Genomic DNA, 24,245 nt, shown 5'->3' on the forward strand with positions numbered 1-24,245 from the left:
GATATAATTAGAAATGCTGTAACCGTTGGATAAAGATCTTCAAGATGACCTATGGTTCTGCTTGTATGCTGCTCGGAAAGTGGCCGTTGGCCGTTGAGAGTTCCTTGATTGGATGACAAAGCCATGAAGATCGCGATTGCACTTGAGCCGATACGGGAAAGTATAGTGGGATTCTTTCCCGTTTCTTCGACAAATGATGGGTTGTCCCCCGCAAATGCCAGACTCACCCACCCAATCAAAGAGCCGGAATAACGCGCCGCCGACATCAGGTTCCGGCTGGGCTGAAGTCATGATCGGCAACGCGCAATCGGCTCCAGGATTGGTGGCCAGCCAGCCTTACGAGAGCTCTTCTGCCTTTTACCAGTTACCAACTGACAAGTGCTCACTCACTACGTAGGTTAATCTGCTTTGGCCCCACACAAAAGTACTCCAGACGTACCTAGATTCAATGCTCCATGTCAAGTGGATGGACGGAAGCCCCCCTTTCCCGCACGGCGGGTCGAGGCTTGCCTGCTGCATGTCTGTCTAATTTGGGATGGGAGTGATAGACATGAGAAACTGCCTGGCGCGGTCAAGGGACCTGCTGCTTTAGGGCTGATAATCGATTAACACATTGCGACGTCATTCCATCGCAGGGCTCTCCCAAGTTGAATGCACACAAGTCAAGCGGTTGTTGTACCAAGGCTTGTTTCGTAAAGATGGAGTGACATTCACCACCCGCCCGTTTGACTTGAGGCAATACGTAGCCTGACGTCATATCCACCTCGTTCTTCCCTCAGGCAAGAAGTTATATAAACCTGAGGATTTCATGTTCCAATTGTCCTCAGAACATCTGCAATCTACACAACACTACACAACACAACACAACACACTCTAAGCAACAACAAGAACTTCAACCAACAACTCAGCTACTCCTTTTCTCTCCTTTACTTCAACAACTACAATCACTACATATCACACATCATGTCTGGAATCATTCACAAGGTCAAGGACGTGGTCACTGGTCACCACCACGAGAACAAGACCGAGAACACCACCTCGGACAACCACGGCCCCCACTCCTCCAAGATGGCCAACAAGATGGACCCTCGCGTTGACAGCGATCGTGGTAGGTGTTCCTCTTTCTCATTCATAGAAATTCGGTGCTAACCTGAGTCTTCAGACAACCGTGCTCGCCACGAAACCATGGGCGGTGCTCACGGCCCCCATGAGTCCAACATGGCCAACAAGGCCGACCCCCGTGTTGATTCGGACCGGGACAACCGCGCTCACCCTTCCACCACTACCGCTGGAGCTGGCTACAGCGGCAGCACCAACGCTGGTCCTCACGACTCCAACATGATGAACAAGGCTGATCCCCGTGTCGACTCGGACCGCGATAACCGTGTCCGTCACGAGGCCCTTGGAGGAGCTCACGGCCCCCACGACTCCAGCTTGGCTAACAAGGCCGACCCCCGTGTCGACTCGGACCGCGACAACCGCGCTCACCATTCCACCACCGCCACTGGAGCCGGCTTCGGTGGCAGCACTGGCTACAGCGGCAGCACCAACGCTGGTCCTCACAGCTCCAACATGATGAACAAGGCCGACCCCCGTGTCGATTCGGACCGCGACAACCGCGCTCACCACTCCACTACCGCCACTGGAGCCGGCTTCGGTGGCAGCACTGGCTACAGCGGCAGCACCAACGCTGGCCCTCACAGCTCCAACATGATGAACAAGGCCGACCCCCGCTTCGACTCGGACCTGGACAACCGTGCCCGTCACGAAGCTCTCGGAGGAGCCCAGGGCCCTCACGGCTCCAGCATGGTTAACAAGATGGATCCCCGCGTCGACAGTGACCGAGGTATGTCTCCAATCAGTTCTAAGTACTTTTCATCCAAAAAAACCACTAACACATTCCGTACAGACAACCGTGCTGCCTTCGGCGGTGCCACCACCACTACCGGCCACGGCGCCTACGGCTCTTCTACCGGTGCCGCAGGCTACGGTGCCGGCCCTACCACTACCACCAGCGGAACCGGCTTCGGCGGCAGCACCACCAACGCCGGCCCTCACAGCTCCAACATGATGAACAAGGCCGACCCCCGTGTCGACTCCGACCTGGACAACCGTGCCCGCCACCAGGGTATGGCCAGCAGCAGCTACAACACCAATGCCACTGCCGGCCCCCACCGCTCCGACATGGCCAACAAGATGGATCCCCGCGTGGACTCTGACTTGGACAACCGTGGTACTCTGGGCACCCAGCGTGGCTTCTAAGTTCAAGAATCTTAGACAAGACAAGACAAGACGATGGGAAAAGGGCTTCGAAGAAGTCTTATCTCCAATCTTGTATTCATGATGCTGTTATGACCTGTTGATACGCCCCATGTGCTTTACTGCTTCTCTCTTGTTTGATACCAAGCAAGCTTAATGATTCTTTCCTACAATGTACTTTATCGAGACTGATTTGCTATCAACTGAATGAAATCTTCACATGATTATCGGTCCGCGTGCCCCAGGCGCTAGATTAAGAAAGACTTGTGGATTAGAACTTTCAAGCTCGAGGCCAGCAGGACTCTGCCTGGATAGGTCCATTCCCACGTCCCGGGGGAGAACCCCCGGACCCCCCTTTCTTTCAGCCTCCCCAACACTTGAGATAGCTCCCTGTTGCATGGAGTATATCCACATCCCCTACTAGACAAGTCCCGCCTCGCAACCGCAACTTAAGCTACACCTAGCTACACAGCTCAAACAACCTCGCCCACGCCCTACACCCCAAGTCCAGTCCAGCACGAGTCTAACTTCCTACCACATGAAACGAGCAACACCGGACCCAAACATTCCCTACGCATACCCTACCCCATCCCCTCAACCACGAACCCAATCCATCCCAATGCCACTGCACAGTAATACCTAAACCACGCAGTAAACCTTCAACCACAGCACTCGACCAACCCCAACATCCAGCATAGCACAACAACCCACAAAACCCCCAAATGCAGCCAATCGCTAGTCAACAAACTTCCTTTCCAGGTTTGTGGCGCAGTGCAGTGCAGTGCAGTGCAGTGCAGAGCGTGGCATCAAGTAAGTATGTAGGTAGGTATGTAAGATTTCATTCGCGCTCGCCTGTGTCTGGAGTCCCAAGGCTCAAGAGCCAACTACTTAGACCGGGTAGACCGGGTAGATTCCTTGCTGCGGTGAAGTTTACTTGTTATACTTTAGCTTGGGTGAGTGGTGGCTGGGCTTCCTTACTTGCTCTGTTTTGTCTTTTCTTGTCTTGTCTTGGGTATTACCTAATAGGTGGGTAGGTAGGTTTCGGGAGCGGCTGGGTGTGCAATTTAGCTGGGTTGTATCTCAGTCTTTTGGTTGTATGGAGTGAGAGGTTAGTAAGTAGGTAGGTAGGTAGGTAGTGGTGCTGGTGCTGGTGGCTTGGGTTCGGGGTTGGGGTTGGGGTTTGTTTGGGCTTGGGCTTCAGTACTCGGGCTGGGTTCACTCGGGACTGGTTGGTATACATCAGGGCATGGATGCGTTGCGGTTGCCGGTGATGGCTTACAGGAAGTGGAGTTTTACTGTGCGGTAGAATGGGGTTCCGTATTTGAAGGTAGGAAGTCGGGTACTGTACTATGCTATCCATGCTATGTTCTACTATACCTATAGGTGCGATGTATCTCCTCCCTATGGGCAGGATAGCTGCTAAGAACGCTCGGCACTACGAGGCTAACTATGGATGCAGGCAGGTCATGCTGGTCAGCCCCGCTGCTCAATCGGGCCGATTGGCCAGCAATACGGTACCGATGCCAGTACGATACAGAAACCCCGGCCGGGGTTCGGGTGAGACATGCGTCTTGAACTGGTCGGGGTGTGTACGAGTCACACAGGCATGCAGTCCTCGGGGGTTGAGATCTCAACTGCTTGGGGCCAGGGTCCGGGCGGATGCATCGCATCATGCACTGCAGGTATATCTAGGGTGAGACTTGTATCGATTACCTGGTGGATCATGGATTATGTTACGCAGACTTATGCAGGCTCCAACACTTTAATCCGACGAGAAAGTATTTCAAGATGCATCTGAGGAACTACCGACTAGTATGTACATCTTCGCCGAGAACGCCGGGGAAATGAGAAAGTAAAAGACAATCCGACTCGGGCGGTCTTCTGCATGTGGCGGCTGCGCAGGACCAAGGGGATCGAGCGACTGCCGATCAGAAGACGCCATCTGCGATGTCGGGCATCATCTGTGAAAGAAAGGGTTGCTTCAAAATGGGTATAAGTCATATCAAGGGGACGGACCGCAATGCTCGATGCTTAGGCTGAAAATGGGAAATGGACGATAATGGTGGCTTGAACGGAAGGGCAAACAGAAAGTGAGAGTGCGCGACAGTGATGATGGGGACGCAAGCGCAACAATATGCAAGGACCGCTGGAACAAAAATGATCCAATGCAGATAACCCAAGAAGGTGGCGTAGCTGGGTTCCGTCTAGGGCATCGCAGCCCGACCGTCGAGGGCTAGAGGCCCCGAATCGTTTAGCGGGGTCAGAGGATTCTCGTCTGATGATTCGGAGCGTACGGGCGTTTCAGCACGCAATGGCGCCTGTCGAGTGTGGCTAGACGACGGGGACTGAGTCAAAGACTGCCAACCGGGGATTTCGTGGTTGCTGTTTGACGGAGCAGAATCAGGATTCGATGTCGGTGCCGGCAGCGGTGCGGAATTATCGTCCGATGCGTCTAGATCTTGAAGGCGCATGTTCTCGATATTCGCAGCGAGTCCTGCCTCAACAGGAAGCCTGGTCTCGAGGCGACGCTCATCTCCGGCAGTCTGCGAGGGTGGTGTGGCAGGATTGGCTTCAGGTTGAGGGGTATGTGTCTCCGACCGAGCGGATTCGGGCTTGTCCTCCGCAGAAGCGGACTTCGATTCCTCCTCCTCCTCCTCGAGATCGTTCGTATCGTCGACCTCCGCACTTAGATCGGTGTAGGCACGACAATTGGGACATTGAAACATGGGATAGTCAGGTGTATGGATGAGACGGCTGACACATTTGTAATGCCAGACGTGGGCACATGCGGCCATGAACAGGCACTGGTAAGGGCGCTTCATGCGTCGTTAGCAAAAACTACGCTTCAGGAGAAAGTTGGGGACTTACCAGAACAGATCCCAAGCAGATTGAGCATTCTCGACATCCAGAGTAGTCTGCGGTATCCCCTTTGCCAAGGTTCTTGATGAGGTTTTCGGTATTTTTACTATATCACCGTTAGCTCCAATCTATCGCGTCGGACAGTCTGAACATCTTCACGTACTTGAACTCATTTGGCTGCTGCTGCCAAGACCGGTTGCATTCGATCCGAATGCGGACACATCGGAAAATCATTTCCTCACCCCCTCGAAAATCGATGCCTAGCTGTACGATATCCCCGTCTTTGATGGTGTACAATCGAGAGGCGATGTTCGGCTGGCTCAGTCGCATATGATTGAGAAAGGTGCCCGACGAACTTCCGACATCCTTGACATGCCACTGCCCGTTCAAATACATGAATTCGCAGTGTTTCCGACTCACCACCTTCGATTTAAATCCGACAGGGGCATCAGAAGGCTCGGTGGGGTTTGCCACGGGCAAGCCATCCCGCTCGGAGTATCGACCAACACGAATGACGCAACTATCGGAGGGCAATGTGCGAGAGATAGGGATGAAAGGCAATGAAGGGCGGCTGCTGGCGTGCGAGTCTTGGTGAGGAAAGAACCGAATGGTGGCCTTTTGTTTTGGTCGCGGGGACGAAGTGGACGGGCTTTCGGAGACCACTGGATCAGGACTCTCCAGGGCGCTCGGGTGAATGTTGCCCGCGCTCGACACCTCGCCGTTGGACCTCGCATCGACGGCCTGTGATGAACCTCGGGGTCGCGCCATGATATCTCTCCGTGTTTCGTTGCGAAGAGGAGGGCTAGGCGATTCTGTAGATGGAGATGGCTGGGAGCGCAAGTCGAGTTCGAGGCCACGATAGCTGGGGAAAAAAACCGAGCTATAGCGGGCGAACGTGGACTGATGTTCACTTTCGGGACATGGGGCCCGGTTGCTAGTCTCCACTGTCGAGGGCGAAGATTCGGGTCCGGTGGAGGCGGCTGAAAACCAAGAAACTCGATTACCGAGAGTATGACGCCGCGAAACCCGCTGACTGTTGGCGGACGACGAAGAAGAAGAGGAGGAGGCGGCAGTGTGTTGAGGAGAAGAAAAATGATGCTGGGTATAGGCACGTAGTTGACTTAAACGACGGAGGGGACCTAAACGGGAGTCGGAGGAGGCAGATGGAGGAGAGAAGGAGGAGGATGGGAGGAGGTTGGAGGAGGGAGAGGCGGAGGCGGAAACGGAAGCAGTCGACATGGTCACTCGCGGGTGACTTGACTTTGACTGGTTGGTCGGGCTTGGAAGTGCTTGTGGTGTGTGGACTGGGGCGCGGGTGGATAGACACGGTAGATAGGTACAACACCACCACCAACAACCACCATAACACTTTCAAGGTAAATTTAAATTCTCACGGGGTTGGGATGTGAAAGAAACTGAGTGTGTATCAGGAAACAAAGGGCTGGGCAACAAAGCAGTTAAACAATGGCGAAATACAGGAGAAGTTCTCCCGTCGGTCCCTGAAATCTTGGTTGTCCGTCCCTTTGATTCCTCTCCTCTGGATGGGCAAAACTGGATCTCGTGCGATCAGCGCGACAGCCCTAACTTGGGATCTTCTGCGCGGTCAGTGATTCCGATCGATCGGTGGGTGGATGCGCTTCTCGAAGGTGCTCTTATGCTTCAATGCGACACATGGCTATTGGAGAGCAGAGGGTGTGTGTTACCCAGCGTAGAGAGGGTATGGGAAGGAGGGAAGGGGAGGGAAGAGAAGAAGAGGAAAGTCAGGAGAGAAAAGAAGAACAAGACTGGGAGGAAGGACCAGAACCGGGCAATAATGGGAAAGATTGATTGATTGAATGATTGAATGAAACTGGAATGCCGGAAAGAGATGGCCACCATGCGAGTCAAATGGTAAGATCGACTGCCAGTGGGGCAAGTGGAATGTAGTCTGCATCGGGCGCGTTCGAGGCAGGGAGGAGAGAAGATGAAGAAGCCAGATGATGGAGAGGAGGGAGATTCATCGTCCCATCGTGACGATATTTCCCCCCATCGTGTTCTGGAGGAACCATGGAACTACGGTTCTTCTACATCACTGACCAGGAAAGGATATACTTACTACTATCATTTACTCTTCCTCAGTTTGACTGGGTTCTCAATGCACTTCTATTTGTAGACTATCTCATATCTGCTCGGAGTATTTTCTCTTGGACGCATTCAGAGAGAGACCTTACCTAGTTCCTGCACATTAGAAAAGCGATCCACCCGCCTTCATACTCCCTATTACTAGGTACAATCTAGTTATTGTCCCACGGGGCATTACCATGGGTGGTGCTCTCGTTTCAAACCCAGTGAACCCAAATAAATGCCCATCTTGGCTCTTGCCGCCACCGCTGACTCCATCCATCCCTTCCAGGGACCGAGTGCGAACCACGCAGAAAGAACAGACTACCTGTCAGTGGGAGGTGCGAGATTGATCAACAAGTGTTCCCAGCGGTTTGCCCAGAACCTCAGAGGCTGAATTAGCTTTGCGGGGGAGGAACTGAGCGCAAGTTCCCTTCCTCCTTGTTCGCCTCTCGGTCCGGTCACGGGCGCGGCCCTCCATGTGATGCAGCCATCGGCCGGGATCACCTCACGTGGAAGCGCAGGCAGCACACACCTATCCATTGGCGATCATCGAGGGTCGCGGGGACGACATTCCTCTGACTGGCGCTGAGAGACATGTCCTGGTGGGGTTGGCTTACCCTGCAGCCCCGGGAGTGGCAGAGACGTCAACACGAGATATATCTCTCGGAAGGATGGTGTTTGAATGGTGGTCCTTTTGCACTACTGCGCCCCGCCTATTAAGTACTCAGTGAGTAGGGTTGGTTTGATACCATCGCATTAGATGCAATGCGAGTCATATATAACTGCGCATTCTGCTAGCCCGAAAGCATTCGTCTATTAAGTAGTATCACCCTCGCGTATCGATCACGTCGGTCGGCTACCACCCCTCGAACAATATAGTATATCTTTGGAGGGAACCAGCTGGGTCATTCACCAACTACCAGTCTGGTGATCATGTTGCAACCCCCGTCCCGGTGAACTCAACCCACAGTATCAAACCTCACCGTCTAAGTATCGTTTGGAATAGGTTTCACCGCAACTCAGACCAGTTGAGCGCGAAGAATGTCAACCCAACACCAGTGGCGCAATTGAACCTGGGTAGTGATCATGGAGTGAACCGTTAGCTTCCGAGGTGGAACCGGGGCAAAGCTGCCCCCATGATAATCGACTAAACCGGTGAAGGACCGAAGGGTTCGATTGGAGGAAGGGAACATTTGACTGTGTGTAAGAAGAGTAGAGACCTCCACTATTTGAATAGTGAGTGAGTGAGTTGGTTGAGAACCTGCGATCAGTGATTTGAATTGAGTTGTGCTTGAAAGGTCAAATCGGCAAGAAGCGGTGGGGAAGAAGAGATGACGATGGCTGATAAACAAAGCCTCGATAACGCCCGGATGCTGCCATACGTAATTCGGGTTCTCATGGGAGTTGGACAACCTCAAATCGTCTGATCACAGGGAATTGTCATCCTGAGTGATCAAGATAGGGGTTACAGCGTTGTAGATGTTCCTGAACAAAATGGTAGTAGACTGGATTGTAAAGATCTCCGACCGGTGGAGAAGCTCAGAAGCTCTCTCTGACTGACAGAGAGATGATAGATGATGCGCGTACAGTACATTGGCTTTGCTTGCTTGCTGACCTACGAAGTACTGTACTCTGCTTGCTACTTACTGCTAGTGCTGGTGCTGGTGCTTGCTTGGGGCTGCTGCTAGGAAGTACCCGCTACTGCGACCTGCCGTCCATCTCTTTTCTCTTTCTCCAGTCCTCTCTTTCCCCCCCCCCCCCCATCCTTTCCATTCATCCAACCAACCTCCAATATCTCCTCCTCCTCCTCCTCCACCTCCTCCCCATTTTTCCCCCATCCTCTTCCTCCATTTCATCAAATTTCCTCCCCTCTTCCTCTTGTTCGATCGGACTCATTTCCATGTCGGCTTAAGTGACCGCTGGAATTCGAAGGGAAACTTAGGGACAAAGAATCTTGGTCCCTCCCCTTCATCTGCCTGCCCCCATCACTAACAGGCTAACCGATCCGTCCTGCCGTTTCGCAAGCTCCCCAGCCGCTATTATCAGCAGAGCCTCTCGGCCACTCCCTTGTTCCCATCACCATTCGAGCTTTCCTCCTCTCTGTCCCGATTCTTTCGTCTCTGTTACCGAGTTGCTCTTGCCCATACACCGCCTTGTGCTTGATGCAATAAGGGAAGCAATCAGGAAACCTCGTGATCATCTTCCAATCCGTGACCGCACTCGCGCGTCCTCTCGCTACTCGTCGTTCGTAAAAGCCATTGCTTGCGGGGCCCCTTCCTGGTCCTGCAGGCTGTTACAACCAGAGACATGAGTGGAATTACGAATGCTTGTTTGTCTTGCTTATCGACGGTGGATCGTTGGTGTCATATCTCAGCATGCCTCGGCCCGATCGGTGGTCGGTCTAGGGATGGGATTTATGAGTCCACTTTAGCAGACAATGAACGGGAAGCAGTCTCCGACTTGCTGCAATTTCTTGACGCGGTAAGCTCCAGCTTCCCTTTATCTCCCGCCGTTGGGCCATGAGCGGCTCCACGCGTCTCGGGGACATCACTCACATCTGCTCCAGCAACAACGCCAAGAGGTGGATTTCTTCAATGGCGAGCCTCTCCGGGCCCTGAGCACCCTGGTGTATTCCGACAATGTTGAGCTTCAGCGAAGTGCAAGTTTGACCTTTGCGGAGGTCACAGAGCGAGGTACATATGACGCGCATCTTCCTGGCCATCGCAGTGACTGACAGCTGAGCTATCTGATCATAGACGTGCGCGAAGTTGATCGAGACACTCTCGAGCCTATTCTTTTCTTGCTACAGAGCTCCGACATCGAAGTGCAACGGGCGGCCAGTGCAGCGCTAGGCAACCTAGCTGTGAACGGTAGGACCTGCTTCCTTCCTCACTATCACGTCTGCTGACTAGGTCCAGCGGAGAACAAGGTTTCAATCGTCGCACTGGGAGGCCTGGCTCCTCTAATACGGCAGATGATGTCGCCCAATGTTGAAGTACAATGCAATGCGGTTGGATGTATTACAAACCTGGCTACCCATGAAGATAACAAAGCAAAGATCGCCCGGTCCGGCGCTTTGGGTCCATTGATCCGGCTGGCGAAATCGAAGGACATGCGAGTACAGCGTAATGCGACTGGTGCGCTGCTGAATATGACACACTCGGGTCAGACACCCCACTACAACAGCGACAGCGCAGCCTCGCTAACAGATTGCGCAGATGACAACCGACAACAACTCGTTAACGCTGGCGCCATTCCTGTCTTAGTTCAATTGCTATCTTCGTCCGATGTGGATGTACAATATTACTGCACTACCGCCTTGAGCAATATCGCTGTGGATTCCTCGAACCGCAAGAGACTAGCCCAAACCGAATCTCGATTGGTTCAGTCGCTGGTGCATCTCATGGATTCCTCGACTCCCAAAGTCCAGTGTCAGGCTGCTCTGGCACTGCGCAACCTGGCCTCCGATGAGAAATACCAACTGGAAATCGTGCGCGCGAAGGGACTTCCGCCACTTTTACGACTCTTGCAATCCTCCTACCTCCCCCTGATACTCTCCGCCGTCGCATGCATTCGCAACATCTCCATCCACCCCCTCAATGAATCTCCCATCATCGACGCGGGCTTCCTAAAGCCTTTGGTTGACCTACTAGGCTCGACCGATAACGAGGAGATTCAATGCCATGCCATCTCGACCCTGCGGAATCTGGCGGCCAGCTCGGACCGGAATAAAGAGCTTGTTCTTCAAGCTGGTGCGGTTCAGAAGTGCAAAGATTTGGTCCTCCGTGTGCCCCTTAGCGTACAGTCAGAAATGACGGCTGCAATCGCTGTGCTGGCTCTCAGCGACGAGTTGAAGCCTCACCTTCTGAGCCTTGGCGTCTTCGATGTGCTGATCCCTCTCACTGAGTCGGAGAGTATTGAAGTGCAAGGGAATAGTGCCGCCGCGCTGGGAAATCTTTCCTCTAAGGGTATGTACCACTTCCGATTTGTGGCCGGTAAACATGACGTCCAGAGGCTAACCTTAACAGTTGGGGACTATTCGATTTTTGTGCGCGATTGGGCTGATCCCAATGGAGGCATTCACGGCTACCTCAGCCGATTCCTTGCCAGCGGCGACCCGACCTTCCAGCACATCGCTATCTGGACGCTGCTACAACTCCTCGAATCCGACGATCAGAGATTGATTGGGTATATCGCGAAATCGGATGACATTGTCCAGATGGTCAAGTCGATCTCGGACAAGAACATCGAATCCGACGAGGAGGATGCGGATGAGGGTGAAGGCGAGGTCATTGCGCTGGCACGGCGATGCCTCGAGTTCCTGGGGAGTGGTCACAAGCAAACCCTTGTAGAAGGCTAATCTAATCTCGTCCTTCCTGAGCGCTTCCGCCGGTTTTCGAAGCTCACTACTTCTATGTCCTTACGCCGATAATCATTCGATTCTTCCCCATGTCTTTTGTCTTACACACTTCGAGTGACTTTCTTATCTTACTATACCTTGAGTGTCTTGTTATGTGAATGTTTTGCTACATTGACCTATATCCGTCACAGGTGTTAAGCGAGCATATGATTCGGTGTCACATATTTTTCATGTCAGCGAGCATTAGGTGTGATGGAACTTTGTTTGCTTTCGTTGGGCGTGTGACCTGTTGTTGCTGGTCACCTATGGGTGATTCTGCGACTCTCTCTTTCTTCAAGTAAGAGCAGATCTTTAAATCCTATCCATAGTTGATATTCTTTAGTTAGCAGAGAGCAAAGAGATGATGGTTTGTTAAAACGATGATGTCATGTGCACTGCAATAGACGGGAATTTCCATAGCTTCGCGGGAAAACAGTTTCTCCCGCCCGGAGCTCGGCCAAACTGAAAAAGTAAAAGCTCTGCGGCTGTTCAATTCCACGCGCGTGGAACAACAGACAAACGCCTTGCCAGAACTCGTTTTCTTCTTGCTGTTTTAGCTTGTTGATTTCTTATCCAGCCGTTTAGTTCGGTTTTCTCTCATTGGAATGGCGAGCACATTACCGACTCTGGCCATTCCAGGCCAGCGCCTGGGCTCTGTGAGCTCTTACTCCGCGGGACCCGGCACCCATGTGCAGAATGCGAACATCTACGCCTCCATCGCCGGACCCGTGCTCGTGGACCCCGCCAGCTCCAAGGGTGTAAAGTCGACCCTGAGCGTCTCCCGCGGGCCCCTCCGAACAGCCGGCACCGCTTCTTCTTCTGCCTCGCAGCAAATCCCCGCCCCGAAACTCACCAGCACGACTTCCAAACCGGGCACCTCCAAACCGCGATACAACACCCTCCCAGCGGTCGACTCGATCGTGCTGGCCCGCGTGACGCGCGTGCAGAAGCGGCAGGCGACCGTCTCGATCCTGGTGGTGCAGGACGAGTCGTCGTCGACGTCGTCGGACAATGACAACATCGACTCGATCCTCACCTCGGCCGCCAACCCGGAGAACCACAGCAACTCGGACGAGCTGCGGTTCCAGGCGCTGATCCGCAAGGAGGACGTGCGGGCCGTCGAGAAGGACCGCGTCGTCATGGACGAGATGTTCCGCGTTGGCGATATCGTGCGCGGCGCCGTCATCTCCCTCGGCGATCAAAGCTTCTACTATCTGACTACCGCCCGCAATGATTTGGGAGTGGTCATGGCGCGCAGCGAGGCTGGGAATATGATGTTTCCCGTTAGTTGGAAGGAGATGCGCGATCCTGTGACTGGGGTTGCGGAGTTGAGGAAGGTCGCGAGGCCTTTTTGAGGAGTTTGGGGGGTTTGTTCTCTGATTGTTGTTTTATGATCAGGTTGAGATAGATAGATTTGTGGATGGGTTATGGTATACGGGTCTGATGCGATGGGTGGGTGGGTGGGATAGCTTAGGGTCTGGGGTTTCGGGATCCCTTCGCTCTTGCTGGGAGGTCGAATTAAGCGTCCTGTCTGTCTCGGATCGGTTTACGATGACTATGGCCAAGTCAACCGACCGGCCCTCCCTCCCTGTACTCCCCCCAGGTCTCTGCTACCGGCGTGGAACATACAGCGGTGGAGTGTCTCGGATGAGACGCAATGGTCGACCGCATGTCCTGTCTCGGATGAGCATGGCATACCATGGGAGGGTGTATTGTGTGACTTGATGCTGTTGATGAGAACCCATCCCCAGTCTCATCCACAATCCTGCATGCATGCATCCACCCCTCCTCCCTCCACTCTGTCACCCGCTAGTCTCCGGGTTAAACCCGGGCTTTACAGACCCCGTCGCATCTTTGTTTCGGGCTTGTTACACAGAACTAGCATTGAGACAAGGAGCCTGTCGAGCCGCTTGGGATGCTGCTTCGACTCTGACCTCCTTCCCTCCCAACAAGCGGGGGACAGGGCTACCATCCATATATTGAGACATATTACGAAGTATTGCGGGATTCGCGCGAAGGCACTAGAACAACGACCCGCGGGAATCACTAGGGTGGAAATCGGGTCTTTGCCCGGGGCTTCATTCCCATGCAGAGCTCTTGAGTCAATTCAATATCCCAGATATTCTCTGACAGCAGGTTCCATCTTTTATATTAGTTTCTACGTAAGCGTAGCCTTCGCACGAACGACAAGTTGTGCTTGTTTTGTCCTAAGAAGATGGTATTTCCGCGCGAGGTCTATGTACCTTGTTACGTGGTTTGAGGCTAGATGATCTTAACACGTATGAGGGGAACGCAAGGATATTGGTTGATTGCGTTGTCATGTGGACTGTATGAATCAGAGGTACAGTTCATCATGAGACGAATTTGAGGATATTAGTAGGTGCTGCTCCGGGGGTGGCTCGCAACCAGTTATTATACTGTCAATTAGCCGGCTCAGCACGGCGGATGTGGAGTTGTACATAATTGTTCAAACCATACCATACCAATGGTGAAATTGACACTCGTGCTTGTATGCGCATCCTGGTGCATCGAGATACTGTTTGATCCTTATACCTTACAGCTATAATATCTCGAGTGTGATGGTAAGAAAGGATATCCATTGTAACCGCATCTCGATTCTAAATCATATATACCCACTCACCTTCCCTAGGCTCTAAGCCCCCCACTCCACCCTTTTTGTTAAAAGAAAAGAAACTACTACTTCTTCAACGTCTTCTGCTTCTCAGCATCAATCAACTTACGGCCCTGCACCACCAACCCCTTCCGGCGGCGCACAGCATCCATATACCGCTTGGCAACGTTCTCGCGGTCTGCGAGCTCGCCCAGGTCCTCCAGCTCCTCCTCGGTAGCAGGCACCCAGAAGGGGTCCTCGTCCAGGGCCTCGTAGCCAGCGAAGATGAGCTGCGGCTGCGCGGCGCCGGACGTGCGCTTGCGGATCTCGTCCGCGAAGCCGAACGACTCGGCCACGGGCAGGAGCGCCAAGATGGTGAAGAACGGCGTGCCTTCTTTCATTGTCTCCGAGAGGATGCGGCCGCGGCGTCGCGTGATGACGCCGTAGACGCGGCCGAGGACTTCGGCTTTTGTTTCACGGGGTGGTTAGTTTGGCTCTTGATTTGTTGGGAGAGGGGGGGGGGGGGGGGAACGTACTCGATGCTTGGATCTCGCAACTGTACATTGCCAGCATGATTCGCGGGCTCCAGTCCAGGAAGCCCTGTGAGATGCTTTCGCGGACTAGTCGGATTGCTTCGCCCGTCAGGCGCCCGAGGTCTAGGTCTTCACCGTTGGCCGAGTTCACGCTTAGCTCCTCCAGGAAGACGGCCACGCCTTGCATCGGTTCCTGGCAGAGCGGGCCTTGGCCCGTTGCGAGTTGGAAGGCGTACGCGATCTTGTCGTTGAAGTCCCGGACGATCAGGGCTTCGCGGTTGTTCGTCGTGTCCGGGTTGACGGTGGGTTGTTTGTTGGGGTCGTCGAGGAGGCTTTGCGGTGGAAGTTGCGCTCGTTAGTATTCATGTACTTCGTGGAGTATGAGGAGGAACGGGAGGAGGAGGTGGGCTGGCTTACAATTTCTCGCAGGTGTTCACCGCGGTGGCATCTACCAGGATGTTGGGCCCGACTCGTCTCGGTCCAAACGCCGTGATCCGGTCGACCACGTTCTTCCACAGCTCCTTGTCCTCCTTGACCTCTTCTTCGAAGATCTTGTTGAGTTCGGCGCGGAAGTCCTTCAATGAGAGGAGGGTCGCTTCGCGGGCTTCGTCCGTCGTGGCTTCGCTGGCTTCGCTGGCTTCCACGGGCTGGTTGCTGTCCGCTGTGCCCTCGTTGTCGGCGCCACCGGATTTGTTCTCCGCAGCCGTTCGCTTCTGAGTCTGGAGGCGCTTGATGGTCCCGACGTGCTTGGAAAAGAACTCCGTGACGACAGTTGGCAGGGGCACCACGCGGAGTCGCATGGTGAGTTGCTTCGAGGGAGATACGGCCAGGATGCCCCCGCGGCCGAGCTCGGGGTTCTTCGGGGCTGCCATTTCCGGGGCGCTAGTGATGGTCTCGCGGTAGGGTACGATGGTCTGACCGGTCTGGATGTCACATTTGGCAAAACGCTCGCGGAGATCCTTGATGCAGCGCTCCAGGTGCAATTCACCGGCTGTCAGAATCACATGTTCACCGCTGTCGAGGACCTCGTATTGCGCGCAGGGGTCGCTCTGCTCGAGGAGTCGCAGGCCAGTGACCATCTTACTCAGGTCGGCCGGGTTCACGGGCTCCAAGGCGACTCGGACGATAGGAGGCGTGTTCAACGAAACACCAGCCAGGTTGATACTGCCCTCCAGCTGCGAGCACAGCGTTCCCGTCTTCAGGACGTGGCCGGCAAGACCTCCGATACCGAAAACAACACCCGCAGGTACGGACTGGAGCGGCTCCAAACTCCGGCCCATTAGAAGGTACAGATCGGTGACTGTGACCTTCTGAGGCTCGGGACTAGCATGGGGGTTCTCCGGGTTGAATTTGGGCGCGATCACGTACACCGAGTCTCCCACCGAGAGCGTACCCGAGTACAGTCTTGCGAAGCCGATCAGATGCTCGGGGTCCTCTTTCTCCTCTGTCTCAGCTGGCGGATCGTCGAGATATGTCCGTTCAAGGGCAGACGTCACGCGTGAGAAATCGTCTTGCTGCTGGCCGCCGGCTTCCGCCTGCATCTTCGCGATTTCCTCTCTCTTTTTGCGGGCAATCTCCCGCGCTTCATCGGCGGACATGGTGGTACCGGAGCGTTTCTTGCTCGAAGACAGTTCGCTCTCTGGGATGGCGACCATCTTACTGACGTAGGCGACAACTGGCTCGTTCGGCTCGGTCTTGAAGCTGATCATTGCGTCTTTCACCTTCTGGTCGACGAAGTCTGCTCCGGGAGAGTCTGCAATCAAAGCCGGTAGACGTGTTGCTTGGGCTGCTGGCGGACTGGGAAGGTACTCGATGACGGAGACGAGGACAGCTGTCGAGAGAGGCAGCCACATCGAGAACAAAGTGGTCATGATATTCTTAGGGTCGCGGGAGCGCAGAATGTATGGAGGGATGTTAATGTTCAAAGACTTGGTAATCTTTTCCAGCAAGGCCGGGTCGCTGTTGACAGTTAGCAAGCGGACATCGTACGCAAGTGGTATCACTTACCCTCTTCCTGAGCCTCCACCGGTCGTCGCTTCGTATGCTGCCCAGATACTGTCCAATACAAGCTGAACGAACATGGGCTTGAGGGCCCGGCCCTTCAGATGCTTCTGGCCTAGGACTCGCTTGGTCTTGGGATCCAGGTAGTAGTCTCCCCAGAGAACCTTTTCCAGAACCGCACGCTTAATTCCGAGCTTCTTCTCGTAGATCACAGCAAACTGTCGAACTGTGAAGGCCCAGCCATCGACCGCACTGCAAAAGATGACGTTGTTCTTCTCTGGTGCAAAGTACAGGTCCTCGTCGTCCTTCTCCTCGTATTCGGCCATTTGCTCCTCGTCATGATCTTGCTTCTTGTTCACCCGCTCCTCCATGCGCTCTCGCCATTGGAGATCCTCCTCCATCCGCTCTCCCTGGTAGAAACTACCAATGACTGCGTTGACCTGCTCAAGAAGTTTGCTCATATGCGAGTACGCCTCACTAGGGCTCATCTTCAACTCCGTCACCAACCTGTCAATCTTGTTAATCACTAGGATGGGCTTCAGCTGCTCCACCCAGGCTTGACGCAGCACGGTGACAGTCTGACTGCAGACACCCTCGACGGCATCGACCAAGACCACGGCACCATCACATAGACGCGACGCAGTCGATACCTCGCTGCTGAAATCGATGTGTCCCGGGGAGTCGATCAAATTGATCAAATACTCTTTAGGCTCCGGGGCGGCGTCGGGAGCAGGACGGCGCATCATGGAGAAGAACAGGGAGATGGCCGACGACTCCATGGTGATACCTCGAAGCTGCTCGTCGGGACGCGAGTCCAGGTAGCGGATCTTGCCCGCCAACTTGGGCGAGATGATACCATTGGTGGCGATCAGACTATCCGTCAAGGATGTTTTGCCATGATCCTGTAGGAATTAAGCTGTAAGTTTGATGATGCCCACCTCTCGCGAGTGAATCCATACATACAACGTGTGCGAGAATGCAAATCTAGATCCCGATGTTAGTGTTGTGGTTGTATGACGACAAAGAAATATACGGACTCGGCGAAGGTGGGATGATGGAGGGGTAAATCAACTTACATTCCGGATGTCATTGGGCTTCCGTTGGAGACGAACGAGGTCATCGACGTTAACGACAGGCATCTTGAAGACAAATTGGTGCTGTCACACAGCTCCCAGAATTCAGCTTGAGCCAGGTCGAGGTGAGGTTCAACTGAAAGGACGGCTGGGTTGGTTTTTGGTTCCGCCGTCGCTGCGGAGTTCGATGGAAAAAATTATCGCGGGAATTTGTCCAAACCAGAATCCAGAGTTTCTTCTCCAATCCCGCGTCACTTGTTAGAAATTGCACCAGAGCGGTATGGATATTTGCGCTGGGGATGTCTTTGTAGATAAATCCGCTGTTGGCGATGGTTAAGACCTACGTCCCGATTATTAATTGCTCGGGTTGTTTTGAGTACGATTTACGGGACCGCCACTGCACTTGTCGACTATGCGGACATTGCTGTCGTTGGGCTTTCCAACTCAATATGATTATATTACAGTCTATTTACACTCTACTCGAATAGCATAATCGAGCAAGAATCAGTGATCTAGGGTATCATGGCTTTGTCTAGGTTCATGACTCAACACTCATCATCATGAGTCATTATCATCGTCAAACGAGAGCTTGATCTTCTTCTTCTGTTTCGGTTTGCGCGCCCCCGAGTCTCTCTTCTTTGTATCTTCACTCTCTGCTGCTGGGGCGTCTTCGCCGACAACCTTGGCCTGCTTTCTTTTCCGTGGTCCGCCAATTTCGGCTATATTCTGCTTGGAGGCCGACGCCTCCGACTCAGTGGCTGGTTTACTACCTTCGCTGATCGGGCCCGTAACTTTGTCCTGGTTTTGATCCGGTCGATCATCATCCTCGGTGGGCTTATCCCCTCGCACTAGCGCTTCATATTCCTCTTTGGAGATAATGTCGTTACTTTCTTCGTCGACGTAGGTAGGTCCGTCGTCGTCATGTTCTTCGCGTGGCTTCCGTGGGCGGGCAACGGGTCTCTCAAGGCGACCTGAGTTGTCTCCATACTGGTTTCTAAGTCTCTGCAGAAAGGCCGGTTCCTTGGCCTCTGGAATCCGTTATTCCGAGTCCGAAACTATGTGGGAAGGGAACGTACCGTAGGCGAGGTCTTTCGATTTGAAGGACATGGTTGTGTCCAGCCCAGCGGGAAGACTGTTAGCTGTGTACTGTTGTGTGTAGTGAGTCTTTTTCACATGTAACAAGTATAATCGATCATGAGCTGGGGTTGTAGAAACCCAGCAAGCTGCGATGACGCTTCACAAGGATGGTGTGGGGAACCCTTTAGCGTCTGCCTTTACTGAGGTAGAAGACCACACTCTTGATTCAGAGCTAATTGAGATTGACCTCAATGCTGTATGATGATAGTAGTAAGCTGCAGCAAGCACTAAGCTAGCCAGACACACAATCTTTCTCCTCTGTGTTTCAGTCAAGGTCAAGTGAAGGAGCTCTGTTGTTGGTAACCGCCAAGCAATCGTCAGCGATCAGGCTTGCGGTGCGGCTAATCCAGATCGGGCGAGGTCGAAAAGTCCAAAGGAGCCCGCAAGCTGCACCGTCAACCAACAACCTCCCCATCAACCATCACATTCACTTAAACATGCTGTGCGCAAGTGAGTGGAAGCATCTTACATCTCTGTGAAGCTTGGATACTAATGACAAATTGGCAATAGTCTCAGGAGAGGCACCACAAGTGCCCGTGGTCTCGCCCAAGAGCGGTACGTTGCAACCTCGCGTGCGCACCAATGCGATCTACGATACACGTATCTGACGGTCCAGCAGGCAGTGTCTTCGAGAAGCGACTCATTGAGGCATATATCTCGGAGAATGGAAAGGACCCCGTGAATGGGGAGGAGCTTGCCGCAGACGAACTCATCGAGGTCAAGTCCCAGCGCGTCGTTCGGCCTCGACCTCCCACCCTCACCTCGATCCCCTCATTGCTCAGCGTCTTCCAGGAAGAGTGGGACGCCCTGGCTCTCGAGACCTATACTCTACGACAGACTTTGGCACAGACCCGGCAGGAATTGAGCGCGGCGCTCTACCAACACGATGCCGCCGTTCGGGTCATTGCTCGGTTGACGAAAGAAAGGGACGAGGCCCGCGATGCACTATCGAAGGTTACTGTCAGCGCCAAGAGCGATGGTGAGGCTATGCAGGTTGACGCCACCGGCCTGCCCGAGTCGGTGCTCGCTCGCGTGGAAAGTACACAGGCTTCGTAAGTCTTCTGGGCTGGATCAATTCATAGGACTTCGTTTCTAACTGGCAACAGACTCTCCAAGACCCGTCGCAAGCGTCCTATCCCCGAAGGCTGGGCTACCAGTGAGACCATCTCCGCTTTCAAGCCTACTCAGACCTCCGAGACCCTTCAGCCCGGCGCGAAGGCATTGTCTGTCAACTCGTCCGGGGAGTTAGCGATCGTTGGTGGCGCGGAGGGCACCGCCAGCGTGTACTCCATGTCCCAGAAACAGGCTGTTCAGAGTCTACAAGCAGGTGGACCTGTCACCGGTGCCGCATGGGCGGGTGAGAAGGCCATTGTTGCATCGTCTACTGGCTCTGTCAAGGTGTTTGAGAATGGAAATGAAGTTGCAAGCTTCAACTCCCATGCCGGAGCAGCGACGGCCGTGGCTGTACATGCCACCGGCGACATCGTGGCTTCCGTCGGTGCCGATAAGAGCTACGTGCTGTATGACTTGACGACGAACTCCGTGATCACCCAGATCTTTAGTGATGCCTGTAAGCGACCCTTCAAACCCCCTCTCAGCTTCAGAACTGGCTGACTTCTGACAACCATTTCTAGCTCTCCTTTCCGTTCACTTCCACCCTGATGGCCACCTTCTTGCTGCTGGTGGCCAGGATGGCCAAATCAAGATCTTTGATGTGAAGACCGGTGCTGCCGCCGCGAGCTTCGCGATGACCGCCCCTGTCAAGGGTCTTTTCTTCTCTGAGAACGGTACCTTCTTGGCTGCCGTTACTGAGAACTCTACCACGGTATCCATCTGGGATCTCCGCAACGGTCAGGAGATCAAGGTGATTGAGACGGGCAGCCAGGTTGATTCGATCAACTGGGATTACACTGGACAATTCCTGCTCACGGCCGGACCCAGCGGGTTGACAGTCAACCAGTACTCCAAGGCCGCCAAATCGTGGTCGGAGTCTCTGCGGAGCGCTGTACCCGCAGTGGCCGCAGTTTGGGGCTCTGCTGCTCAGAGCATCGTGGCATTGAGTACTGAAGGTGGCGTTACGGAGCTGACCGCACAGTAATTATGAATGATACCTGGTGACAGTGAAATGGAAATCAACAATATTTGTCCTGTATTTCTAGCTGGTTGTGGTTCGACTCTTGAACTTTCTGTGTGAACGGCGTCTCTATTTGGAATCTCTTTCTCTTTTGTGTCTTTTTTTTTCTTTTTGTTTTCATCTCACAGAGCCAGATCATGAACGAATATTTAGAATCCAAGAATCAGGATGAAAAGTGAAGTGACGCATTAACTAGTTATAGACACTGAGATGTCAGCAACCAGCAATCTTATCTCACCAGTTGTCAGGCTGACTGGAATCGTCTCCCCCCGTTCACGGTTACATGCATGACATAACTTAGCTAACTGACCCGCCCAACTCCTGATTATTCACCATCTGCTGGGATGGAAAGAGGAAGAAAGGAAGGATCTAGGATCGGGATTAACCCAAGGGATCCGATATATCGGGACCGGGACCCAGCTCAAAACCACCAAACGAACCTTTCTCCTTCAAGTCCACTACTAAGCAAATGGCCTCCACTTGCCGCCGGCAATGAGGCCTAAACTCCGCCTCGGCGTTTTCGTCTTTCTTGATACACTCTCCTTCTCTTTTCCCTTCCCCCGCCTCTTCTTCCCTTCTCCCTTTCCTCTCTCAGGACCTCACCTTCTATTCATTTCTTACTCCATCTTCCAGTATGAGTGACGATTCCGGCGTCCAATTTGTCGCCTCTAGGCCTCGGAAGGTCGGTACTTTCCCTTTCTCCGCCTGTTCGTCCGTTCGCCGCATACGTTCAATCTCTGCCCTCCCCGGCGGGGTACTACCTTCTTGTCGAATTATTCCTGAGCTCAACTAACATTTTATATAGCGACCGCACCAAGAGATGTCCCGAGCTTCACAACCAGACTACTCCGGTGGAGAGCCCTCATCCTCCGCAACCCTTGTTCCCTCGTCGTCGCCACCGCGCTGGCGGTATCCCGGAGATGGGTTTGACTTCCGTCGACCCATCACATCAACATCCCCTAACACAGACGAGGTTATTGATCTGACGCTAGATTCGGATCCTTCCGAACTGGAGGTAGTACAAAATGATCGGGTTGCTCGCCAGGATCAAACTACACAAACACTGCAAGAAAGGGAGCCCGAAGTGGTGGATTTGGAAGAAGAATACGAGGACTTAACTCGAGATGAACCTCCTAGCAGTCCGGAAGTACAATTTATTGGTGCCACCGCTCGGCCTCCACGACCGCCTCCATCTCCGACGTATTTGAATTTGGGCTTCCCACCCCGGTTCTTACTCAACATACATCCCTTGCTCGCCGCGCAACGAGGATACCTGCGGCAAGATGTGGACTTATCAATCATTGGACATCAGCCCGCGGGACCTATTGACTTGACCGTGAACCTCGACCCGCAAAGACCCGAAAGACCCGAAAGACCTCCACCAAATGCGTACAAGCCTCCCAGTCCACCACCCGACGGGTTTACACGGACTCTCGAAGAGGAGGACGTTGTGGTCTGCCCAAACTGTGACGGGGAGCTGGGCATTGGCGACGACATCAGGCAGCAAATATGGGTAGCCAAGCAATGTGGACATGTACGCCTTTTTACTCCGTTCTCGGACTACTTGAAAGACGTCTACTAACATTTGCAGGTATATTGCGGCCTTTGTGCTCACCACCGCTCCAAGTCCAAGTCCAAAAAGTCGTCCCCTACGAAGCCGTTCTCCACATGTCAGGTCCCGGGGTGTGGCAAATCTGTCAGCGCGAGGGGAACTCTGTTTCAAATCTACCTATAAACTCCTCCATATTTCTTCATTTGTGGTTTGGGAGTTATTGGAGCTGGTTTTCAAAGGTTGCATAACGCCGGCGTCAACGGCCGGGCTTCTTTCAAATTTGCATGACTATAGTACAGCAGGATACCCATTGTTTTTTGTCTCTTGGTTTGGTCGGGTATAGCATTTTCTTTGTCGATATGGGTCTTAGCATGACGGTCTGGGTATACAATTTGCATTGGCCTTGCATTTACACATGAATAATAATATTTGTTGCAAGATACTTCGACGACGTTCTTCGACATGGCACATCCGCACACATAAAACAGTTTTCAAGTAATTTGTACATATGATACATATCAGACCCAAGACAGAAGCCCGTTAGGTTTTCCACCGCGGGGGGAGATGCAGAAGCATAAAAAGAGCTAGCCCATGATAAACCAAACACAAATGAATTCCAAATTGTAACACCACTTGCAGTAACCAGATCCCAAACTGCCACTTACACCGACTTGAAACCACCGTGGTAAGGGGACCAGATACCTCTGACACTCTCGTTGAGACTCGTGATGGGCTTCTTGGTGCGCTTCAGCTTCTCGCCGCTGGCCTCCTTCAGCAGGTTTGCCTTGTTGAAAATCTGCTCGGGCTCGAGGTTGCGCACGCAGATCGCCTTCTCCCGTCCGTTGATGTAGTGGCCCTTGATGACGGGGTGCTTGTGTGGCCGGGGCGATACTCGGATCTCGATCTGGGGGTTGGCTTTGGCGAAAGCGGGGAGTTGGTGCTTCAGGAACGCCCTGCGTGGAGTATAACTGTCAGTTCACATGCCCAACACCCTTCCACTTCTTCCAGAACTGCGCGGAGAAAGGCAACATACACCATGCCGCGAGAGCTACCGGCCCAGTCGCAGTAGTGGAAATCCAACTGCTTGCATTGTAGGATAAAGGCGCCGACGCCGTTCTGCAAAACCGCGTTAGTCCCGTTCGTCTGTGAAGTCTGATCGAAAGAGTAGAACGCACTCTGGCGGCAGTCACCGTCCGGATCCCTTGCACAGGCATTGCTTCTGAAATGTGTCTTGATCTCGTTGGAACCCGGCCGAAACGACTTTCCACGCTTCAAAGATCTCCGGATACCTCTCTGGCCGCCCGGGACTTTTCAGACGGAGGAGGCGATCCCGCCCGATCATTGGACAGGGCGGCAAACTCGGCTACGGCGACTAGGCGGTTTCAGAGCGGTGTGTGCCAAGAGCTTAACGCCGCGGACTCGTACTAGCGGAGCCCGGGAAAGGACGACGCGAAACCTCGAAACCAACACTATTCTCGGTCGCTTGAGCTACGACGACTTACCTCGCCTCGCCTCACTTGACTCTTTCCATCAGCAGGTGGAGGAAGGACGCCTCGGCAATCTATTGAAAGATACATTGCATTA

General features: G+C 53.5%; 9 protein-coding genes across 9 annotated transcripts; 5 read left to right on the forward strand and 4 right to left on the reverse strand.

Moving 5' to 3' along the window:
* Nucleotides 1-525: 525 nt before the first annotated feature.
* Nucleotides 526-2,490, forward strand: BO97DRAFT_386295 (uncharacterized protein). The gene is made up of 3 exons (XM_025693522.1): nucleotides 526-1,108; nucleotides 1,163-1,846; nucleotides 1,910-2,490. Exons 1-3 carry the CDS (start codon nucleotides 964-966, stop codon nucleotides 2,260-2,262), a joined length of 1,182 nt encoding a protein of 393 aa, XP_025553703.1. The 5' UTR covers nucleotides 526-963; the 3' UTR covers nucleotides 2,263-2,490.
* A 1,560-nt stretch (nucleotides 2,491-4,050) lies between these two features.
* On the reverse strand, nucleotides 4,051-6,357 carry BO97DRAFT_386296 (FHA domain protein; the record flags this gene model as incomplete). Its single annotated transcript, XM_025693523.1, has 3 exons — nucleotides 4,051-5,075; nucleotides 5,128-5,224; nucleotides 5,282-6,357. The coding sequence occupies 3 exons, from the start codon at nucleotides 6,355-6,357 to the stop codon at nucleotides 4,464-4,466; spliced, it is 1,785 nt and encodes a 594-aa protein (XP_025553704.1). The 3' UTR covers nucleotides 4,051-4,463.
* A 2,974-nt stretch (nucleotides 6,358-9,331) lies between these two features.
* Nucleotides 9,332-11,731, forward strand: vac8 (protein anchor VAC8). The gene is made up of 6 exons (XM_025690999.1): nucleotides 9,332-9,702; nucleotides 9,788-9,914; nucleotides 9,978-10,091; nucleotides 10,140-10,385; nucleotides 10,440-11,189; nucleotides 11,250-11,731. Exons 1-6 carry the CDS (start codon nucleotides 9,529-9,531, stop codon nucleotides 11,579-11,581), a joined length of 1,743 nt encoding a protein of 580 aa, XP_025553705.1. The 5' UTR covers nucleotides 9,332-9,528; the 3' UTR covers nucleotides 11,582-11,731.
* A 398-nt stretch (nucleotides 11,732-12,129) lies between these two features.
* On the forward strand, nucleotides 12,130-13,061 carry BO97DRAFT_404089 (exosome non-catalytic core subunit CSL4). Its single transcript, XM_025694888.1, has one exon. It carries the CDS (start codon nucleotides 12,226-12,228, stop codon nucleotides 12,973-12,975), a length of 750 nt encoding a protein of 249 aa, XP_025553706.1. The 5' UTR covers nucleotides 12,130-12,225; the 3' UTR covers nucleotides 12,976-13,061.
* Nucleotides 13,062-14,224: 1,163 nt separating this feature from the next.
* On the reverse strand, nucleotides 14,225-18,122 carry BO97DRAFT_476464 (GTPase RIA1). Its single transcript, XM_025700482.1, has 6 exons — nucleotides 17,842-18,122; nucleotides 17,729-17,749; nucleotides 16,772-17,667; nucleotides 15,182-16,723; nucleotides 14,768-15,096; nucleotides 14,225-14,697 (listed from the first exon to the last, which is right to left on the reverse strand). The coding sequence occupies exons 1-6, from the start codon at nucleotides 17,902-17,904 to the stop codon at nucleotides 14,318-14,320; spliced, it is 3,231 nt and encodes a 1,076-aa protein (XP_025553707.1). The 5' UTR covers nucleotides 17,905-18,122; the 3' UTR covers nucleotides 14,225-14,317.
* Nucleotides 18,123-18,357: 235 nt separating this feature from the next.
* Nucleotides 18,358-19,249, reverse strand: BO97DRAFT_476465 (DUF4604 domain-containing protein). Its single transcript, XM_025700483.1, has 2 exons — nucleotides 18,915-19,249; nucleotides 18,358-18,866 (listed from the first exon to the last, which is right to left on the reverse strand). Exons 1-2 carry the CDS (start codon nucleotides 18,943-18,945, stop codon nucleotides 18,397-18,399), a joined length of 501 nt encoding a protein of 166 aa, XP_025553708.1. The 5' UTR covers nucleotides 18,946-19,249; the 3' UTR covers nucleotides 18,358-18,396.
* A 138-nt stretch (nucleotides 19,250-19,387) lies between these two features.
* BO97DRAFT_386309 (WD repeat PRP19 family protein) lies at nucleotides 19,388-21,287 on the forward strand. Its single transcript, XM_025693524.1, has 5 exons — nucleotides 19,388-19,425; nucleotides 19,486-19,530; nucleotides 19,595-20,027; nucleotides 20,082-20,545; nucleotides 20,610-21,287. Exons 1-5 carry the CDS (start codon nucleotides 19,413-19,415, stop codon nucleotides 21,071-21,073), a joined length of 1,419 nt encoding a protein of 472 aa, XP_025553709.1. The 5' UTR covers nucleotides 19,388-19,412; the 3' UTR covers nucleotides 21,074-21,287.
* Nucleotides 21,288-21,506: 219 nt separating this feature from the next.
* On the forward strand, nucleotides 21,507-23,086 carry BO97DRAFT_404093 (putative RING finger domain protein). Its single transcript, XM_025694889.1, has 3 exons — nucleotides 21,507-21,791; nucleotides 21,915-22,643; nucleotides 22,701-23,086. Exons 1-3 carry the CDS (start codon nucleotides 21,744-21,746, stop codon nucleotides 22,842-22,844), a joined length of 921 nt encoding a protein of 306 aa, XP_025553710.1. The 5' UTR covers nucleotides 21,507-21,743; the 3' UTR covers nucleotides 22,845-23,086.
* BO97DRAFT_476468 (mitochondrial 54S ribosomal protein mL43) lies at nucleotides 23,087-23,955 on the reverse strand. Its single transcript, XM_025700484.1, has 3 exons — nucleotides 23,837-23,955; nucleotides 23,695-23,777; nucleotides 23,087-23,614 (listed from the first exon to the last, which is right to left on the reverse strand). Exons 1-3 carry the CDS (start codon nucleotides 23,873-23,875, stop codon nucleotides 23,323-23,325), a joined length of 414 nt encoding a protein of 137 aa, XP_025553711.1. The 5' UTR covers nucleotides 23,876-23,955; the 3' UTR covers nucleotides 23,087-23,322.
* Between the last annotated feature and the right edge of the window lie 290 nt (nucleotides 23,956-24,245).

This window comes from Aspergillus homomorphus (genome assembly GCF_003184865.1).
Source record: "Aspergillus homomorphus CBS 101889 unplaced genomic scaffold BO97scaffold_8, whole genome shotgun sequence".
NCBI lineage: Eukaryota > Fungi > Ascomycota > Eurotiomycetes > Eurotiales > Aspergillaceae > Aspergillus > Aspergillus homomorphus.

Excerpts from the sequence above, each read along its gene's own strand:
- BO97DRAFT_386295 (XM_025693522.1), top strand. The coding sequence starts at position 964 with ATGTCTGGAATCATTCACAAGGTCAAGGACGTGGTCACTGGTCACCAC. Across the intron at positions 1,109-1,162 it reads TCGCGTTGACAGCGATCGTG|ACAACCGTGCTCGCCACGAA; the intron begins GTAGGTGTTCCT and ends CTGAGTCTTCAG. Across the intron at positions 1,847-1,909 it reads CCGCGTCGACAGTGACCGAG|ACAACCGTGCTGCCTTCGGC; the intron begins GTATGTCTCCAA and ends CATTCCGTACAG.
- vac8 (XM_025690999.1), top strand. The coding sequence starts at position 9,529 with ATGAGTGGAATTACGAATGCTTGTTTGTCTTGCTTATCGACGGTGGAT. Across the intron at positions 9,915-9,977 it reads TGCGGAGGTCACAGAGCGAG|ACGTGCGCGAAGTTGATCGA; the intron begins GTACATATGACG and ends ATCTGATCATAG. Across the intron at positions 10,092-10,139 it reads AGGCAACCTAGCTGTGAACG|CGGAGAACAAGGTTTCAATC; the intron begins GTAGGACCTGCT and ends GACTAGGTCCAG.
- BO97DRAFT_404089 (XM_025694888.1), top strand. The coding sequence starts at position 12,226 with ATGGCGAGCACATTACCGACTCTGGCCATTCCAGGCCAGCGCCTGGGC.
- BO97DRAFT_476464 (XM_025700482.1), bottom strand. The coding sequence starts at position 17,904 with ATGCCTGTCGTTAACGTCGATGACCTCGTTCGTCTCCAACGGAAGCCC. Across the intron at positions 17,750-17,841 it reads AGCCCAATGACATCCGGAAT|ATTTGCATTCTCGCACACGT; the intron begins GTAAGTTGATTT and ends ATCGGGATCTAG. Across the intron at positions 17,668-17,728 it reads TTTGCATTCTCGCACACGTT|GATCATGGCAAAACATCCTT; the intron begins GTATGTATGGAT and ends TAATTCCTACAG.
- BO97DRAFT_476465 (XM_025700483.1), bottom strand. The coding sequence starts at position 18,945 with ATGTCCTTCAAATCGAAAGACCTCGCCTACG. Across the intron at positions 18,867-18,914 it reads ATCGAAAGACCTCGCCTACG|AGGCCAAGGAACCGGCCTTT; the intron begins GTACGTTCCCTT and ends AACGGATTCCAG.
- BO97DRAFT_386309 (XM_025693524.1), top strand. Across the intron at positions 19,531-19,594 it reads CGTGGTCTCGCCCAAGAGCG|GCAGTGTCTTCGAGAAGCGA; the intron begins GTACGTTGCAAC and ends ACGGTCCAGCAG. Across the intron at positions 20,546-20,609 it reads CCAGATCTTTAGTGATGCCT|CTCTCCTTTCCGTTCACTTC; the intron begins GTAAGCGACCCT and ends AACCATTTCTAG.
- BO97DRAFT_404093 (XM_025694889.1), top strand. The coding sequence starts at position 21,744 with ATGAGTGACGATTCCGGCGTCCAATTTGTCGCCTCTAGGCCTCGGAAG. Across the intron at positions 21,792-21,914 it reads TCGCCTCTAGGCCTCGGAAG|CGACCGCACCAAGAGATGTC; the intron begins GTCGGTACTTTC and ends CATTTTATATAG. Across the intron at positions 22,644-22,700 it reads TAGCCAAGCAATGTGGACAT|GTATATTGCGGCCTTTGTGC; the intron begins GTACGCCTTTTT and ends TAACATTTGCAG.
- BO97DRAFT_476468 (XM_025700484.1), bottom strand. The coding sequence starts at position 23,875 with ATGCCTGTGCAAGGGATCCGGACGGTGACTGCCGCCAGA. Across the intron at positions 23,778-23,836 it reads GGACGGTGACTGCCGCCAGA|AACGGCGTCGGCGCCTTTAT; the intron begins GTGCGTTCTACT and ends GCGGTTTTGCAG. Across the intron at positions 23,615-23,694 it reads GGTAGCTCTCGCGGCATGGT|GGCGTTCCTGAAGCACCAAC; the intron begins GTATGTTGCCTT and ends TACTCCACGCAG.